This window comes from Saccopteryx leptura, chromosome 2 (assembly GCF_036850995.1).
Source record: "Saccopteryx leptura isolate mSacLep1 chromosome 2, mSacLep1_pri_phased_curated, whole genome shotgun sequence".
NCBI classification, from domain to species: Eukaryota; Metazoa; Chordata; class Mammalia; order Chiroptera; family Emballonuridae; genus Saccopteryx; species Saccopteryx leptura.
The window spans coordinates 357,984,360-358,000,332 of NC_089504.1; the positions used below are offsets into that span (position 1 = coordinate 357,984,360).

General features: G+C 53.1%; 4 protein-coding genes, 2 non-coding genes and 2 pseudogenes across 9 annotated transcripts; 7 read left to right on the forward strand and 1 right to left on the reverse strand.

The window, feature by feature from the left end:
• Positions 1-373: 373 nt before the first annotated feature.
• EIF4A1 (eukaryotic translation initiation factor 4A1) lies at positions 374-6,497 on the forward strand. Its single transcript, XM_066364767.1, has 11 exons — positions 374-512; positions 1,833-1,881; positions 2,298-2,430; positions 2,874-3,013; positions 3,891-4,059; positions 4,392-4,501; positions 4,870-5,013; positions 5,098-5,235; positions 5,343-5,432; positions 5,678-5,757; positions 5,843-6,497. The coding sequence occupies exons 1-11, from the start codon at positions 490-492 to the stop codon at positions 5,985-5,987; spliced, it is 1,221 nt and encodes a 406-aa protein (XP_066220864.1). The 5' UTR covers positions 374-489; the 3' UTR covers positions 5,988-6,497.
• On the forward strand, positions 2,465-2,590 carry LOC136396146 (small nucleolar RNA SNORA48; annotated as a pseudogene).
• LOC136396149 (small nucleolar RNA SNORA48) lies at positions 3,236-3,379 on the forward strand (annotated as a pseudogene).
• LOC136396209 (small nucleolar RNA SNORD10) lies at positions 4,166-4,299 on the forward strand. The gene has a single exon (XR_010749605.1). It is a non-coding gene; the product is annotated as a small nucleolar RNA SNORD10 (small nucleolar RNA).
• Positions 5,474-5,609, forward strand: LOC136396035 (small nucleolar RNA SNORA67). Its single transcript, XR_010749466.1, has one exon. It is a non-coding gene; the product is annotated as a small nucleolar RNA SNORA67 (small nucleolar RNA).
• Positions 6,498-6,938: 441 nt separating the features above from the next.
• CD68 (CD68 molecule) lies at positions 6,939-8,986 on the forward strand. Its single transcript, XM_066364768.1, has 6 exons — positions 6,939-7,128; positions 7,214-7,626; positions 7,801-7,920; positions 8,048-8,120; positions 8,232-8,402; positions 8,661-8,986. Exons 1-6 carry the CDS (start codon positions 7,080-7,082, stop codon positions 8,792-8,794), a joined length of 960 nt encoding a protein of 319 aa, XP_066220865.1. The 5' UTR covers positions 6,939-7,079; the 3' UTR covers positions 8,795-8,986.
• A 1,122-nt stretch (positions 8,987-10,108) lies between these two features.
• MPDU1 (mannose-P-dolichol utilization defect 1) lies at positions 10,109-13,475 on the forward strand. Of its 3 annotated transcripts, XM_066364771.1 has the most exons (8): positions 10,469-10,886; positions 11,186-11,328; positions 11,460-11,525; positions 11,701-11,833; positions 12,113-12,198; positions 12,302-12,420; positions 12,561-12,671; positions 12,811-13,475. In XM_066364771.1, the coding sequence occupies exons 2-8, from the start codon at positions 11,325-11,327 to the stop codon at positions 12,931-12,933; spliced, it is 642 nt and encodes a 213-aa protein (XP_066220868.1). In that variant the 5' UTR covers positions 10,469-10,886; positions 11,186-11,324; the 3' UTR covers positions 12,934-13,475. The 3 variants fall into 3 exon arrangements, with proteins under 3 accessions (XP_066220867.1, XP_066220866.1, XP_066220868.1); XM_066364769.1 differs by lacking the exon at positions 11,186-11,328 and having other exon boundaries at positions 10,466-10,886; XM_066364770.1 differs by lacking the exons at positions 11,186-11,328; positions 11,460-11,525 and having other exon boundaries at positions 10,109-10,886.
• A 1-nt stretch (position 13,476) lies between these two features.
• On the reverse strand, positions 13,477-15,505 carry SOX15 (SRY-box transcription factor 15). 2 transcript variants are annotated; one of them, XM_066364774.1, is made up of 3 exons: positions 15,330-15,505; positions 14,491-15,155; positions 13,477-13,846 (listed from the first exon to the last, which is right to left on the reverse strand). In XM_066364774.1, exons 2-3 carry the CDS (start codon positions 15,021-15,023, stop codon positions 13,681-13,683), a joined length of 699 nt encoding a protein of 232 aa, XP_066220871.1. In that variant the 5' UTR covers positions 15,024-15,155; positions 15,330-15,505; the 3' UTR covers positions 13,477-13,680. The 2 variants fall into 2 exon arrangements, with proteins under 2 accessions (XP_066220871.1, XP_066220870.1); XM_066364773.1 differs by having other exon boundaries at positions 14,491-15,227.
• Positions 15,506-15,973: the final 468 nt, after the last annotated feature.

Genomic DNA, 15,973 nt, shown 5'->3' on the forward strand with positions numbered 1-15,973 from the left:
ACCTGGAGGTTGTCGGAACTATGCTGGATAATAAATAAAAAGTGGGTCCAATGGAGTCCTGGAGCGGAGGTTAAAGGGAAGTAGGAGTCCGGGGAGCCCGGAAATCCCTGGAGGCTGAAACCTCGCCCCCTTTGCATGATAGGGCATACTAAACCACATGACTAAGACTATCGCCTCCGCACGTGTAGGGGTGCAGGGCCCCAAGATGGCTGCCAGGCCTCGAGGCCCGACTCCTGTATGTCACTTCCTTACCGGCGAGAAGGGCGGGTCCTGTAACCAATGAGGCCGTGGGGCGGGTCTCAAACTTGATAGGCGCTAAAGTTACCCAATGGTGGCTACGTGTCAGAGCGCCTACGAACAGACGTCACGCCGAGTTGCTGAGTGCCAGCGGCGGGGCCGAGGCGGCCAGGCCAATGCGATGGCTGGGGCGGGGTCGGACGCTCTATAAGTTGTCGATAGGCGGGCACTCCGCCCTAGTTTCTAAGGATCATGTCTGCGAGTCAGGATTCCCGGTAAGGAAGGCATTTGCAAGAATCTGGGTCTACTTACCCTGCTGCGCCTTCCGTGGGCCCCGCGGAGGGGAGTTGAGGCCCATCAGGGTTGTGGGGAGACCAAGCGGGGAAGACCGGTCCTGGGGAAGGGACGGGGCAGATCCACAGCATAGGGCGAAGACAGCTTGGTTTTCGGGGCCTAGAGTGCGAGGTTCGTTAGGGGACCTCGGCTAGAGACGGTGCGCCCAGCCTCGGCGCTGAGTGGCGAGACGAGGTCGCGACCTAGCGTGGGAAAGTACGATACAGGCGGTCGCAGCCATGCGTGGCTCAGAGCCAGACGGCCCGGTTGTCTCCCTGCTGGAGGGAGGTCTTGGCGCGCTCGAATTCCGGGGGATTCTGGCGGCACCACTTGCCAAGGCAAGAGGGCCTGGGTCCTCACGTCCAGTCGTAGCATCGCGGTGCGATGTGGGTCGGGCAGAAGAGACCGGCTTTCCAGTGTGCTGGTTTTCCTGGCGGCCAGGACCGAGCCTAAGCCCGAGGAGTAGCCGCGTGAGGCTCCAGGAGCCCACCCGGCGCCGGGAGGGCGGGTCCATTTTGCCGCACAAGCCGGGCAATTGGCAAACTGCGGATGGGCTGGTCCACTTTCCTTCGGGGGTGAGCGCCCTGAGGTGTGGGGAGGGCGGGGTGTGGGTTGTTCCATGGTGGGGGGAGCCACCGCCGGGTGGTCGAGGGAGCGAGCACATGGCCGTTCGATGTCCTCCCCTCCCCCAGTCCGCTTCGCTCTAAGTGTTGTGCAATCTCCCTATTAGCTAGCTCGGCTGGGGCTCATTGTGCGCGAGGCCGCCACCGCCCGCGGCCTCCCACATCCGGGCACCGCAAGGGGGGGAGGTGGGCTGAAGGGAGTGGGGGAGGGCGCGCACGGAATGACGTGGGGGGGAAGGGGATGTCCTCCTGATTCTAGGAGGTGAAGGGCGGGACTTCCGGAGCCCTGGGACAGCGGTGGGAGGTGCACGCGCTTGGCCTTGGAGCGCCAGGCCCGAAACACGTGGACCCAGCCGCAAGCACTTGGCCTCTTAAGCGCGGTCCCGTTTCTCCCACCCTTCGGGTCTTTTAAGGAGGGTTGTTACCTCATCATGGCGGGATGGTATGACCTGAGCCATGCCTGGGATGGGGCAAAGGCCAGACTCAGCTGTAAAGTAACTACTGTGTTTTCTAGGAACTGGTGGGGGTTGGGTCAGGGAGTGAAGACAGCATCATGCAAGGCTGGTTGCTGGTAGGACGAGCCGGCTGTCAGGATTTCTAAAGTGTCTCAGTCAGCATACTCATGCTTTAAATCAACAGATCCAGAGACAATGGCCCCGATGGAATGGAGCCTGAAGGTGTCATTGAGGTAAGATTAGATTCATACCACCATGCCCTTCGTTTCTGGGAAAGGAAGTGCCACTAGTGGTCCCTGGTTTCTGGATTGGTGGTTCGGACATCTTGAGACCAAAACCAGAACCCAGGATTTATCCTTAATCCTAGCCTAACTCCCAAAGTAGTTTTATTAATGACAACATATTTGTGTCCTTGAGAGTACAGGTAAAATATGTTATTCAAATTGAGTCTTGTTCTCCCTTCTACAATGTTCAGCCTCACAGTTTACAAGTGGACTAGCTCTTAGAGGTATTTTCCAGACCATGTAGAACCAGCTGGCTTCCCTGGAAGAGAGGGGAAGGGAGGGAGGATGTTGCCTCTAACGTTTTGGTGAAGTCACAGGTTTAAGTGTGGAGTCCTCTTTCTACTTAATTTCTTTGCATCCTACAGAGTAACTGGAATGAAATTGTTGACAGCTTTGATGACATGAACCTCTCAGAGTCCCTCCTCCGTGGCATCTACGCCTATGGTTTTGAAAAGCCCTCTGCCATCCAGCAGCGAGCTATTCTTCCTTGTATCAAGGGTAAGATCATTGTACTCCAAAACAAGTTGTGGACTGTCCCTGACCTGGGTAGAGTTGCATTTGGTTTGGTGGTATCAGCCAGGGACAAAGTAACTGCTTGTTTTATCCCAGCTTGGCTTTTGGTCTGTGCCCTTGCTTGGTTCATGCCCTGGACACATGGATTACTGGTTGAATTTTTATAAGGTAGTATTTTAGCCAGCTCATACTTGCTTCTTATAGCTGTATTTGTAGCCTACTAAATTAGTTAATAACCAGGTATGGCTTCCAGAAATCTTGCCATTATTAGGGTACCATACTGTGGAGTTCATGTCTGTGAAGCAATATCTGCTTGGCACATAGCTCTGTTGGGAGCTTACTGATCTCGTTTTGCAAGGCCTTAAATGTCCCATAACCTCAAAGTGTATGTCCTCTATCATACCAAGTTTTTCTCCTGATTTGTTTAGGTTATGATGTGATCGCTCAAGCCCAATCTGGGACAGGAAAAACTGCCACTTTTGCCATATCGATTCTGCAACAGATTGAATTGGATCTAAAGGCCACCCAGGCCTTGGTCCTGGCACCCACTAGAGAGTTGGCACAGCAGGTGAGAGTGTAGCTTAGTTCCTGTCCCCTGGACTGATTTATAAATAACTATATCATAATGAAAAATCAGTATGGTCCCTGAACACCACCACCTTGGAAGAACTGATGTAACCACCCAAACACTGTAAGCATTACTTCCTCCACCCTTTTCCTGAGTCAAATGGGAAGGCTGTTAGGTGGAGCCTGGCTGGCCAAGCAAGTTTGGTGGCTGTTTTATGGACAAAGCCCCTGGCAATGGGCAAGGAGGCACCTGATTGGTGGTGCTGTTCTTATATCAGTCAGGGGCAAAGCAGGTGTTCAGCCCTAGTTCATCCTAGCTTGATGCCTGTATTGGTGGCCAGAGCTGTTTCATGCCTAGGGCACATAAAATGACAATTTCTAGGTCCTGGAGGGGAAAAGATCAGAAACACTGATCTCATAAGTACATTATTAATTGAGGCTTAGAGGGTGTAGTTTTTAAAAAGTGAACATAACAGCATAGCTTTTGTGGCAGTTCTGTAATAGGACATGGTTGTATGTTAATTCTGCACGTAAAATTGGGTGCTGTGAGACCAAGTGAATGGGTCACAGTCTGCTTTCAGAATGTTGGGGGATCTGATACTGTAAGCCAAATGGTAATTATTTCAGAGGGCAGTTATCGTGGGTTGTGTATTCTCAGGAGCCAGAATGAATTAAAATCTTGTCTGTCATTTGACTGCCAGTGTGATCTTAGATGTGTTTAAACTGGCTCTGTTTCTGGCCTGAAAAGCGAGTTTTAATGACCGTATATATCTATATCTGAGTTACGGGGGGAAAACCCAGAAACGGGAGAAGCACTTAAAATGGGGCTTGGCACAGTTGTAGCTAATATACGAACACTTGTCTTTTTCTGGGTTCAGATCCAGAAGGTAGTCATGGCCTTAGGAGATTACATGGGTGCCTCCTGCCATGCCTGCATTGGGGGTACCAATGTGCGTGCTGAGGTGCAGAAACTACAGATGGAAGCTCCCCATATCATCGTGGGCACCCCAGGCCGTGTGTTTGACATGCTGAACCGCAGATACCTGTGTGAGTATCTGAATTTTGTAATTCTCTAGGTTACTTCCCCACTTACACAGACTTTCCCAGTCTTTACATCTGCCCACAATGAGGCTCATTTTCCCCTGAAAGAGTTGCTCTGTGATGAACCCCATGCGTGTCATCTGAGCCTGGCTTCCCTGTCTCAGCCCAGGTAGTGTTCTACTTCCCGGGGCTGTTCGTCTGGCAAGGGGGTCCCTGGCAAAGGATCAGAATTTAAATTCTGAGAGCAGACTATGTGTCCCTTCCTGGTTCTTTATTGGAGAGGTTGAACATATTTCTCATTTCCCTGATAATCACCCCTGTCACCCCACCCCCCGTAGCTCCCAAATACATCAAGATGTTTGTACTGGATGAAGCTGATGAGATGTTAAGCCGTGGATTCAAGGACCAGATCTATGATATATTCCAAAAGCTCAACAGCAACACTCAGGTGAGACTTTCTAAAAATGTTTATTTTACTGATTAGAGGAAGGGAGAGAGTAAGAGAGACGGGAACCATCTTCCTGTATATGCCCTGACCAGGGATCGAACTAGCAGTCTCCGTGCTTAGGGATGATGTTGTAACTAAACAAGCTATCCAGCCAGGGTGAGAAAAACATTTCAAGTTTTGCCTCTATAGCTGATCTTGTATAGAGTGTGGATTGCGGTTGTGGTAATAGAAGAACAATACCAGGTAGTAGAACCATAAAGAATTCTGGTCTTTTTTCAGTGGGTTTATATATATATATATATAATGTATTAGCTTCTGATGTGTAGGGAAGGTGTATCCTATTCTGAGGCTCTTCATTTTCCCATTAGGTAGTTTTGCTGTCAGCTACGATGCCTTCTGATGTCCTTGAAGTGACCAAGAAGTTCATGAGGGATCCCATCCGGATTCTTGTCAAGAAGGAAGAGTTGACTTTGGAGGGTATCCGCCAATTCTACATCAATGTGGAACGAGAGGTGGGGCCCAGTGCAGGAGGCAGACCTGGTAGTGAGTTGTTGGGTGTAGCCCGGCTGATTTCCCACCCTCCCAATTACCTGCAGGAGTGGAAGCTGGACACACTGTGTGATTTGTATGAAACCCTCACCATCACCCAGGCGGTCATCTTCATCAACACTCGAAGAAAGGTTGATTGGCTCACCGAGAAGATGCACGCCCGAGACTTCACTGTCTCTGCCATGGTGAGTTTTTCCTCACCTTGTTACCAGCAGTGTGTAGGAATCAGTGGCCCCGTTAAGACAGTTCTCAGAACAGTGTGCCTGTTCCACTCTTATGTTCCCTGTTCTAGCATGGAGATATGGACCAAAAGGAACGAGATGTAATCATGAGGGAGTTCCGCTCCGGCTCTAGCAGAGTACTGATTACCACTGACCTACTGGTGAGTAGGGAGGGTTTGGAGAAAACTGGAAAGAAGGGAGAAACCAAGGTGATTCCCTCTCCAAGGGGCCTCACAGTGCCGTCTTCAGGAAAGTAGCAACTTGGAAGAAAGTCTGGCGTGCCTCAGGTTTTCAAAGGAGATGATCACTTCTTTGCCTTCCTTTGGCTGCCTACATGTATGTTTGTATCCCAGTTCCACCTGGGTACTCACGAATTAGCGCTGAAACTGTTGTCTTCTTGCCATAGGCCAGAGGCATTGATGTACAGCAGGTTTCTTTAGTCATCAACTATGACCTTCCCACCAACAGGGAAAACTACATCCACAGGTGAGTTCCTTAGCCAGCCCCATGCCCAGTCCTCCCTGGCCTGAAGCTCTGGTTCCGTGAATGCTAAGGTGTCCTTGTTTTCCAGAATCGGTCGGGGCGGACGTTTTGGCCGTAAGGGTGTGGCTATTAATATGGTGACAGAAGAAGACAAGAGGACTCTTCGAGACATCGAGACCTTCTACAACACCTCCATTGAGGAGATGCCCCTCAATGTTGCTGACCTCATCTGAGGGCCTGGCCTGCACCTCAACCCCAGCCAGGGCTCGGTCCTTGGGGGACTGAGGAGCAGCAGGGGGGGGGAAGGGAGACAAGGGATGGACATGTCATTTTTTTTCTTTTTTTTTTTTTCTTTTGAATAAATGTCACTTTTTGAGGCAAAGAAGGAACCGTGAACATTTTAGATACCCTTTTCTTTGGGGTAGGCTCTTGCCCCAGGCGCCGTCTCTTCTCCCAAAAACACTAATCCACTTCCCTAACCCTAGTCAACCTCCAAAATGCGGAGGCTCTCCCTGCTCCAGCCAAATTCCTCTGAGAAATGATTCAAGGGGCTTATGTCACTCAACCTCATTTACTGGACCAAATCTGGAGGGAGAACCCTGAGTTAAATTGTCCAGGGGGTTGTCTCCAGGTGGGGGGGAGCAGGGGAGAAAAGTAGTAGCCATTTTTACATTGTTTTGTATAGTATTTATTGATTCAGGAAACAAACACAAAATTCTGAATAAAATTACTTGGAAACTGCCTGTTTGGGCTTCTCATTTCTTCCCCTTCCCACCTCCTATGGGGTATATATTCCTCCTTCCCACCCCCAGCTGACATGGACCCTTTTATGTTGCTTTGTTATAATAGCCATTAACTGAATAATGTGACCCTTACGTAAGAAGCTGGGCAATCACCACAAGTGTCTCACATGTCTCAAGTCAAGAGGAAGTAATGGAGGGGGAAAATGAGGGGTAACTTGGTTTTTAAGTCCTATTGAGTGGACTGTAATGGTTTTGTCACAACTAAAAATGTTTTGCTAAGGTAGACATGGGTCCCCAAGGGTCAATTCTAAAACCAACTCCTTTTCCCCACGTGTTAAGTCTTTAATCTTGGCAACTCCCACTTTGGCCAATCCAGGACCAATCATCTAATGATGAAAACTTGATGACTAAGAGATTGGTGGCTGGGGCTGAGGTGCCTGAGTCAGGTTGGGGGTAGGGTTATCGGTTACAGGAAGTCAAGACTTTCATTTCCTCCTTTTCCAGGAGAAGGCAGGGAACAGGGTAGACTGGTGAGCAGCTGGTACTTCTATACCCTAGAACTTGGGGTGAGGCTGTTGGACCATGAAGCTTGCTGTACTTTCCTTGGGGGCCTTGCTGGGGCTGCTAGCAGGTAAGGAAAATGGGGACTTAAGGGGAGAGAGCCTCTAGAAAATCGCCTGCTCCTGGTTGCTAACCTGTCTTTCCTCTGCTGAAAGCCCAGGGGACAGGGAATGATTGTCCTGACTGTCCTCACAAAAAATCTGCCACTCTGCTGCCATCCTTCACGGTAACACCTACAGCTACTGAAAGCACAAGCAGCCCTGGCACAACCAGCCACAGAACTACCACCACAGGCACCAGCCACGGACCTCCAACAGTCACTCACAGCCCAGTTACCACGACGAGCCATGGAAATGCCACAGTTCATCCAACGAGCAACAGCACTACCTCCAACCCGGGATCCTCCACCAGCCCCCCGCACCCAGGACCACCTCCACCTTCTCCAAGTCCTAGCCCAGGCTCCAAGGCAGCTGTGGGAGACTACACCTGGACTAATGGCTCCCTGCCCTGCGCCCATCTCCAAGCTCAGATTCAGATCCGAGTTCTGTACCCAACTCAGGGTGGAGAGGTAAAGCTGAAACAGTGGAGGATGTGACGGAAGGCATTTTTCTAGGGCTCAGAGGGAAGAAGGAAGGGTAGGGATGGGTAAGGAAGGGGACAAACGGTGGGGTTGGAGGGAACAAGGCATTTAAGATGACGTGACTGTGTAGCCTTGTGACCCTCTCATATTTAACTTCCACAGGCCTGGGGCACCTCTGTACTGAACCCCAATAAAACCAAGGCTTTGGGGGGCTGTGAGGGTGCCCATCCCCACATGCTTCTCTCATTCCCCTATGGACAGCTCACCTTTGGATTCAAGCAGGTACCTCACCCTCGTCCCTCACTCACCCTCCATGTACCCTATCCGCATCAACCCCTCGCTGCACTCCTTACTCTGTGGCTGTACTACTCTCCCTCGCTGCCCTGAGCCTTCCTGGTCACCTCTGCAGGAGCCACTACAGAGCACTGTTTACCTGAACTACATGGCTGTGGAGTACAATGTGTCCTTCCCTCAGGCAACACGTGAGTAACCTTCCCTTTCTCATCACTTGCACTAGATGTCTGGACTGCTAAATGCACCTAACTGGGGGGTGGGGAGGTGGCTATAGACCTGACTCCTCCTCACTCTTTTAGAGTGGACCTTCTCAGTTCAGAATTCGTCCCTTCAAGAACTCCAAGCCCCACTGGGCCAGAGCTTCAGCTGCAGAAATGCAAGCATCATTCTTTCACCAACTTTCCAACTCGACCTGCTCGTCCTGAAGCTACAAGCTGCTCACCTACCCCCTACAGGGGCCTTTGGGCCAAGTAAGACCTACTCCTTCCCTACTAAACCCTCCCACGGCACTGAAAGCCCTTCCTCCAGACCTGTAATAGCCCTTCTTACACTCCCAAGTTCCCCCTCTCCGATGTTATAGCTAGAGGGACACTGTCCTCCCTTCCACAACACTGCCCATTCTCCCCTGCCATCTAGGTGAGCTCACTAACCTTCCTTTTAACGTCCCCCACATTCCTTTCTCCCAGCCACCATCACCGTGATGTCCACTTGCCCTATCTTTCTGCCAGGTTTCTCTTGTCCCAGTGACCAATCCATCTTGCTGCCTCTCATCATCGGCCTGATTGCCCTCGGCCTGCTCACCCTGGTGCTTGTGGTCTTCTGCGTCTTCCGGAGACGGTCACCCACCTATCAACCCCTCTGAGCATTTGTCACAACACTCAGGGCATGCCATTTTTCACCACTCAACGAAAGAAAGTTATTTTCCTTCCCTCTCTGTCCTAAAGAACAAAAGTGTAGATAATGCAATTGGGAAAACTGAAAGATGTTTATTAAAGTGACATTTTCTCACCCTCCCCCATCCTTGTGGGAGAATAGTAAAACCTACTCAAATCTTTGTCTGGTTTTTCTTGTCCTTCCTGATCCTGCCGGGATTCAAAGCTGTGAGGTCCCTGTCACAATGGTTTCTGTGCCTTACGAGGTTGAGTCTCAGTGAGGAAAGATGAAAATGTCCGTGTGTGACCAAATACTCTCCTGGGTTCATCCCCCCAAGTCTGCCACAGCTGGTGTGAATCTGCCTCACCTCCCTTCCTCATTCTAGGGCCCCTGGCTGCTCCAATCCAGTAGAGCCAGCCATCCTGGCAGCTTTCTTCCTGATCCTTATATACAATTACAAGTGAGGCAGACAATAGCAATGAGTGTGGGTGGGGAAGGTCACACCTGTGTCCTTTTATTTCCAAAGGCCGTGGTAGTGGGTCCTTAGCAACAAGAACGCCTGCTTTGCCCACCATGTCTAGGGCTGGCTGAACAACCTGATTAAACCCTTGCTGCACCTGAGATGATGCTCTCTCACTTGCAAAGCATTTCATCAATAGGAGCAGTGGGTACTACAACCTCCACATACAATTACCCTCTGGGCTCCTGGAAACAACGTATCTCTACATTGGGCAACCTAGGAAGCCAACCCTGATGTCCCCAGTGGTGTACTTATTGGTGGTGGGTGGCAGCTCTAGGGCAGCCTGTGTCCAGATTCTACAAAAGGACCTGCCCCAAAGCCACAGCCTATGCCACCAAGTGCCACTCACATCCTTTACAGTGGTGCAATTGCTGGGGGCCAGAATGGGGCCTTCCTAGTTGTAGCCACTAGGATCTGAAGACCCACCCTGGGGGCAGCACCGCCACCTCAAAAACATCTACGACCTTGCAGACTGTAGCGTGAAAGTCACTGAAGGGCTGCAAGAAGGCATGGCGCACAAGAGACACCCAGCTGCCACCGGGATGACCAAGAGCTGGTGTCCCAGCGCTGCTTGGCAGAAGGCATCGCTCCCGATGGGTAGTCCAAGGTGTCCTCTGCCAAGGGGAGCTGCTAGGCCCACTTAGCCTTGCTTAAGCCCGTGCTCAGCACCGAGGTCACAGAAGACAGAGGAGCGGGTCTTGCCCCAGAGGTGGAGCCTTCGATCCAGCGGTGGCAGTGGTGGTGGGGGGCGACTCAAAGGGTCCTGCCTGTGCTTCGTGGAGCCTGCTTCAACCCGGCTGGGCTCCGCAAGGGGCTGTAAGACATAACCTTCCCCATTTTCCGCCACCTCCTCCTCTTCTGCTTCCCTGTCCCAGTCCAGCAGTCGGTGGCGCGCCCATCCGCTAAGGCCCGGGTGAACCCGGAGGGGAGACGCACGGACCCTGACCGCTGCCGGACACCCGCGGACGGCTGCCTAGTGCAGACTAGACTGCTCCTGCCAGCGCCATTCTCTCTGGAGACGCCGAAAGAACAGGACTTAGAGAGCTACAGCACTCGCACCCAACGCCATTTTGGAGACTCACGCTCCTTCTCTCAACTTTGAACAATATAGAGTCAGCGGAGAGAAGACAAGATGGCGCCGAGCAAGAGAAGCAGAGAAAAGCAGGATAAATCTTGCTTCCAAACTAGAAGCATAAACAAAGGCGCAAAACAAGGAAGCGCGCAGGCATACAGCTTTGACACACTTTAAAATTCAAACAGCAGGGAGGGTGGGCCCAAAACAGTCTCCGGACGAGACCTATTTTACGCTGCTAAAGGTGCGGTGGCGTAAGAAAGAGCGGAGAACAGGGGGCGGTTCAGCCTAGTCGCGGGAAGGCAAGGGGCGGGATATCCGGAGCACGCATGCGTACCGCAAGTCTCTGACGGTCTGAAGAAAGTGGCGGAAGCTATTTGTGCAATATGGCGGCCGAAGCTGACGGGCCGCTCAAACGGGTGCTCGTGCCGATTCTTTTACCTGAGAAATGCTACGACCAATTTTTCGTCCACTGGGATTTGCTTCACGGTGAGTTTTATTCGGCATCCAGCCGAAGTTCTGCCTGAGCGCCCTCAGACCATAACGGAGGCGTGGCGGCGACTGCTGCTCGCCGCGCTGGGCGGAAATTATGTCGGAGAGGGGCGGAAGTGTCCCGGGCTCCGTAGAGGAAGGACGCCATTTTTGGGCGGGGGGGTGGGGCAGGTCGCCGATTGGAAGTAATTCTGTGAAGTTTGTTTTGGCGACAACGAAAGGCCAAGACTCAAATTTTATAAAAGTTAAAATTTGATAGAAGAGTTCCAACTTTTAGTAGGTCGCTATACTTTCAGGACCAAGGTCAAACTTGATTAGCAGCCTCTTAGGAATCCAGGCCCTCAGCGGCATCCCCAGAGGCCCCTGCCCTCCTGATGGCTTTCCTTCAGTTCTCCGTTTGTTCACCTGCCTCCAGACAACCCCAGGCTGCCTTATATGGGTACGTCCGAGTCTTAAGAAGCAGCCGCAGCCCACAGGAGCGCTTTAAGCCTATAGGCCTGTACCGTTTCTGAAAACCCTAGTCTGGGTTCCAGAGGTCTCCTCTCTGCTTACACCTCGTTCTCTTCTCAGTCCCCTGCCTGAAGATTCTCCTCAGCAAGGGCCTGGGGCTGGGCATTGTAGCTGGGTCACTTCTAGGTATGTATTTTATTTTCCTTTCTTTATATTGGGACGGGGATGGAGTCCTAAAATGCCATAAACTGGATGGGTCCCTTAACCAGAGATGGGGTTATTATGGTGCCCAGTAGTTGTTGCGTTGTACTCCCAAGAAACATCGGCCCTTCAACCATGCCTTTTTTATTTTTTTCTCTAGTAAAACTGCCCCAGGTGTTTAAAATTCTTGGAGCCAAGAGTGCCGAAGGCCTGAGCCTCCAGTCAGTAATGCTGGAGCTGGTGGCGTTAACTGGGACCATGGTGTACAGTATCCTCAACCACTTCCCCTTCAGGTGAGGGGCTTGCCCTATATCCCCAAGGGTAACGTCCACAACTCGAGTGGGGTTAGGGTCAGGGAGGTGAAAGGTCATCATCTTTGGAGGTGATGAGAAGAGGCGAGCATCCCACAAATGCCCAGAATCCAGAATGAGTGGGTGGTGCTGGGAGGCGGTGGTGGGCACCCCTGGGGCTGTGGAGAACAGGGAGTAATCAGACAATTGGGAGCGGATGGGCTGTGGAGGCTTTCCCTATGTATTTCAGGCCCACCGTTCTTCTTCCTCTTGACTCTGCAGCTCTTGGGGTGAAGCCCTCTTCCTGATGCTCCAGACAGTCACCATCTGCTTCCTGGTCTTGCACTACAGAGGACAGAATGGGAAAGGTGCTGGGATTTACCCAAGAGCCCTGCTGGCTGGGAACTCAGGCCTGGGGAAGCCAGAGGACTCCAGAGGTTGATGAGGACTCCTTGTCTCCCTGATCCCAAGGTGTGGCTTTCTTAGTGGGTTATGCCTTGGTCCTGCTGGTGCTGCTTTCACCACTGACGCCCCGGGCTGTAGTCACCCTGCTCCAGGCTTCCAATATGCCTTCTGTGGTGGTGGGAAAGGTGGGTACTGGGAGCAAGGAAGAAAATGTTGGGAGGGGGTCCTGGGAGCTCTGTGGGATTGAGGGGAATGGAAGGAATCTGCGATGGGAATATGGGAAAAATTCAGATGATAGAACTAAGGGTCTCAACTCTTGTTCTAGCTGCTTCAGGCAGTCACCAACTACCACAATGGGCACACGGGTCAGCTCTCTGCCATCACAATCTTTCTGCTCTTCGGAGGCTCTTTGGCTCGAATCTTCACCTCCATTCAGGTGAGTTCACCTTCTGCCCTGTAGGGGGCACTAAAACCTCATCTTACCTTTTCCACCTGAGGACCCAAAGCTGCCTGACCTGTGGAACCTTTTTTGGGTTTTGCTGAAGAGTGACCCTAGCTGTGTTTCTCACACCTAGGAAACTGGAGACCCCCTCATGGCTGGAACCTTTGTGGTCTCTTCCCTCTGTAATGGCCTTATCGCTGCCCAGCTTCTCTTCTACTGGAATGCAAAGGCTCCCCACAAGAAGAAAAAGGAGTAGTTCTGAGCTGGCTACTCACATCCATTCCATGTTTCTGGTCATTCGCTTAACCTCAGGGTCCTGGGCCAGTCTGTTGTAACTTTAAGCATTCCCCATCCTTCTGCAGATACTTCTTGAGCCAGGATTTGTGTTGAGTGGAATGGCATAGTTGGGAGACCCAGCTCCTTAGAATGGCGGTAAACATTTTCAAGCTGACATTTGATAGTAACTCATTTAATTATTTAGCAGTTTCCATACTTACCTATTCTGGGCAAAAGTCTTGCCCTGCCCTTCCTTCTCCCCACTTCCCTTCAGAGCCTGGACAGTGGAAAGGACTAGGGACTTAAAACTGCTTCCTCCCCCCTCCCTGGCCGGGACTGTCTCCTGGACCCCATTACTGGGTGAGGGGCAGCGGTAGGGGGTTGAGAATGACTCAGTCAAGGCCCCAGGGTGGGGTGAGGAGGTTCCTGCTCTGGCAGGTCCAAGCGGAAGGGAGTGGAGATGGTGCTGGTTCCTGCTGCAGTACAGAACAGAGATGGTTCAATAAAGACTCGGAGACATGGCTTAATTGTATAAAACTGTGTTCATCCTATAAAAATATTTAAAAAGTTGTGTTGCCCCCCCTGGCTTTTGTCAGGTGGGGGGGCAGGTCTCAGTTCTCCTCTGAACTGTGAACAGTACAAAAGAAGGGTTTGCACTTTGGGAGCAGACAGTGGTTCTGGGTGAAAAAGAGGTTGGAGCCCTTTCTAGGAGGTTCGTACCCATGAGTTAGAGATGGGCAAGGGGCATGGGGGCCCCGGAGACGGGGGAATTGTAGGGAGTGGGGGAGCCTGGGGAGAGGTAGGGGTTACAGGCGGGCAGCAGCTCCCCCTGGAGCCTAGGGTTACTCTGATGGAGGGAGCACGTTGAGGCCTCCGGTTTACAGTGGGAAGAGCTGCAAAGAGAAACACCATGGTTAGAGGGCATTTCCCTAGCTGGGAGGCGCCAGGCAGGGTCCCCCAATGTGCCTGTGAGGGCAGGTCTCCCCAGTTCTGGGCAGACAAGTAGAACCTACCCATCCCTGACTGTCTGGGCACCACCAGGTACTGCAGGTCTGGAACAAGACCTGAGACTGGCTTAGAGCGCAGGGCTGCCTTGTTGGGGCAGGCTCAGGGAGCTTGCATGCTGTGCGCATGCTTTCCTCTTGAGGGGCAGCCGGCCAGAAAGGGGCAGATTTGGGTTTAGCCTCAGCTTGCACTGGGGGCTGAGAGGGGAGCCGGGACACAACAGGGCCAGAAGTGGGGGCAACGGGTAACTGGAACACCTAACATCCAGGCAGCTAGCTAGGGTCTCCTGCAGAGCCACAATGTCAGGCTGAGACGGGGAAACCCTGGGCCACCAGAGCCCTCCCAGAGGCGCTGGAAGTGCAGGGAGAGCCTGTACCCAAACCTTAACGGCAGCCCCCCAACTCCCCAGGGAGAGGCCTCTGGCTTTGGTGGTTTCAGGTATTACGCCAAACAGGGCCTTGGGTGTCCGCCCCACCCGGCTTCCAGGAGCGGGGACACCGTCCCTTTCCCACCTCGCTCCCCAGCCACTCACCTGTAACTGCCAGGCAGGTAGGATGTCGAGTAGTTGGGGGGCTGGTACCCAAAGCCTCTGCTGCCCTGGGTGGTCGTGTAGCCAGGGCCCCAGACCGGCCCGCTACCAACCACACAGCCGCTTCCCTGGCGGAAGTGGAGCAGCCCGGCGCCTGCGCCCTTGGTCTTGCGCCGGGGCCGGTACTTGTAGTCGGGGTAGTCACGCAGGTGCCGGGCCCGTAGCCGCTTCGCCTCCTCCACGAAGGGTCGCTTCTCGTCCTCGCCCAGCTGCTTCCACTGCGCGCCCAGGCGTTTGGAGATCTCAGAGTTGTGCATCTTTGGGTTTTGCTGCGCCATCTGGCGGCGCTGAGCGGAACTCCACACCATGAACGCGTTCATAGGTCGCTTCACTTTCTCCAAGGGAAGCCCCCCGGAGACCACGGGGCTCCCAGCGTCCTCCCCCTCCTGGGAGCCAGAGGACGAGGAGGCAGAAGCCGCGGGAGCGGGAGGTTCCAGGCTCCAGGCCCGGTCATTTGAGGGGCCGGGTACCGCCATCGGGGTGGAGGTAAGCCGTAAGAGGGCGCCTACACACCCTCTCCTCCGAAGCAAAACGTTTTTCTCTAACCTGATTTCCTTAAAATCGAAGTATCTTCCCAGTCTGGAGTCGTTCCAGGGAAACTCGTGTCCCTACAAAGTATAGACCGTCCCCAAGTTGAGTCCTTATTTTGGAGTCCCTGCTCCCTACCAACCCCGCACGCTCTAGAAAAGTGGAGTGCAAAATCTGCTGTTGGGTAGCGGGTACAAGACAGGCTGCCCTCTCCTGTCTTCGTGGTGCGGTGCCAGACCGGCTCTCAAGCCTACCTGCGGCTGCCCAGGCTTCCGTGGAGGCTGTGACCTTCCCGGTCCCTCTGGTGTCGCTGCCGGGCAGCGCAACCCAGGTGCCACAGCACGAACCCGGCCCGGGCGTCCTTGGCTGCAGAGTGAGCTAGGGCCGGGAGCGGCTTTTAACGCCCGACTCCTCCCTCCTTCCCTCCTTCCCTCCCAGCAGACCGCGCCTCCTCGAGAGCCGACATCCCCCACCCCCCCCGCGTCAGGCAGACCCAGGTAGCCCGTTCTTCCCAGCCCCCAACACCCCAGGGCACCACTCCCCTCTCCACCCAAGACCCAGGTTTCAGGCCTTCCAGCCCCAGCGGCTCTGCCCGCGCCCCTCCCTTCCTAAACTTTAGCAATTCAAAGCCAATTCCTTTGCACAATGAATCAAGCACTGGGATCTGAAGCCCTCAGGGTCAGAGTGCTAGGAAGAGCTTGGGAACACCTCTTATCCACCCCAAACCTTTTTTTTTGGGCCCGGTGCCCCTTAAAACCCGACCTGCCCATGGGGCCAGAAAGTTGGGCAGTTAAGAGGGACATAGGCCATTTTTGTTGCCTGAGTCATCCCAGCAGGTGCTTGGGTGGTGATTCAACACCACTCCAGGTGAGAAAACTTAAATCCTCCCAACTCTGGC

Coding starts and splice junctions, on each gene's coding strand:
- MPDU1 (XM_066364769.1), top strand. CDS start 10,784: ATGGCGGCCGAAGCTGACGGGCCGCTCAAACGGGTGCTCGTGCCGATT. Junction 12,421..12,560: donor CTTCTGTGGTGGTGGGAAAG/GTGGGTACTGGG, acceptor CTCTTGTTCTAG/CTGCTTCAGGCAGTCACCAA. Junction 12,672..12,810: donor GAATCTTCACCTCCATTCAG/GTGAGTTCACCT, acceptor TCTCACACCTAG/GAAACTGGAGACCCCCTCAT.
- SOX15 (XM_066364774.1), bottom strand. CDS start 15,023: ATGGCGGTACCCGGCCCCTCAAATGACCGGGCCTGGAGCCTGGAACCT. Junction 13,847..14,490: donor TACCTGCCTGGCAGTTACAG/GTGAGTGGCTGG, acceptor TTCTCTTTGCAG/CTCTTCCCACTGTAAACCGG.
- EIF4A1 (XM_066364767.1), top strand. CDS start 490: ATGTCTGCGAGTCAGGATTCCCG. Junction 4,060..4,391: donor GCTGAACCGCAGATACCTGT/GTGAGTATCTGA, acceptor CACCCCCCGTAG/CTCCCAAATACATCAAGATG. Junction 5,014..5,097: donor ACATCAATGTGGAACGAGAG/GTGGGGCCCAGT, acceptor AATTACCTGCAG/GAGTGGAAGCTGGACACACT.
- CD68 (XM_066364768.1), top strand. CDS start 7,080: ATGAAGCTTGCTGTACTTTCCTTGGGGGCCTTGCTGGGGCTGCTAGCA. Junction 7,627..7,800: donor ACCCAACTCAGGGTGGAGAG/GTAAAGCTGAAA, acceptor TAACTTCCACAG/GCCTGGGGCACCTCTGTACT. Junction 8,121..8,231: donor GTCCTTCCCTCAGGCAACAC/GTGAGTAACCTT, acceptor TCACTCTTTTAG/AGTGGACCTTCTCAGTTCAG.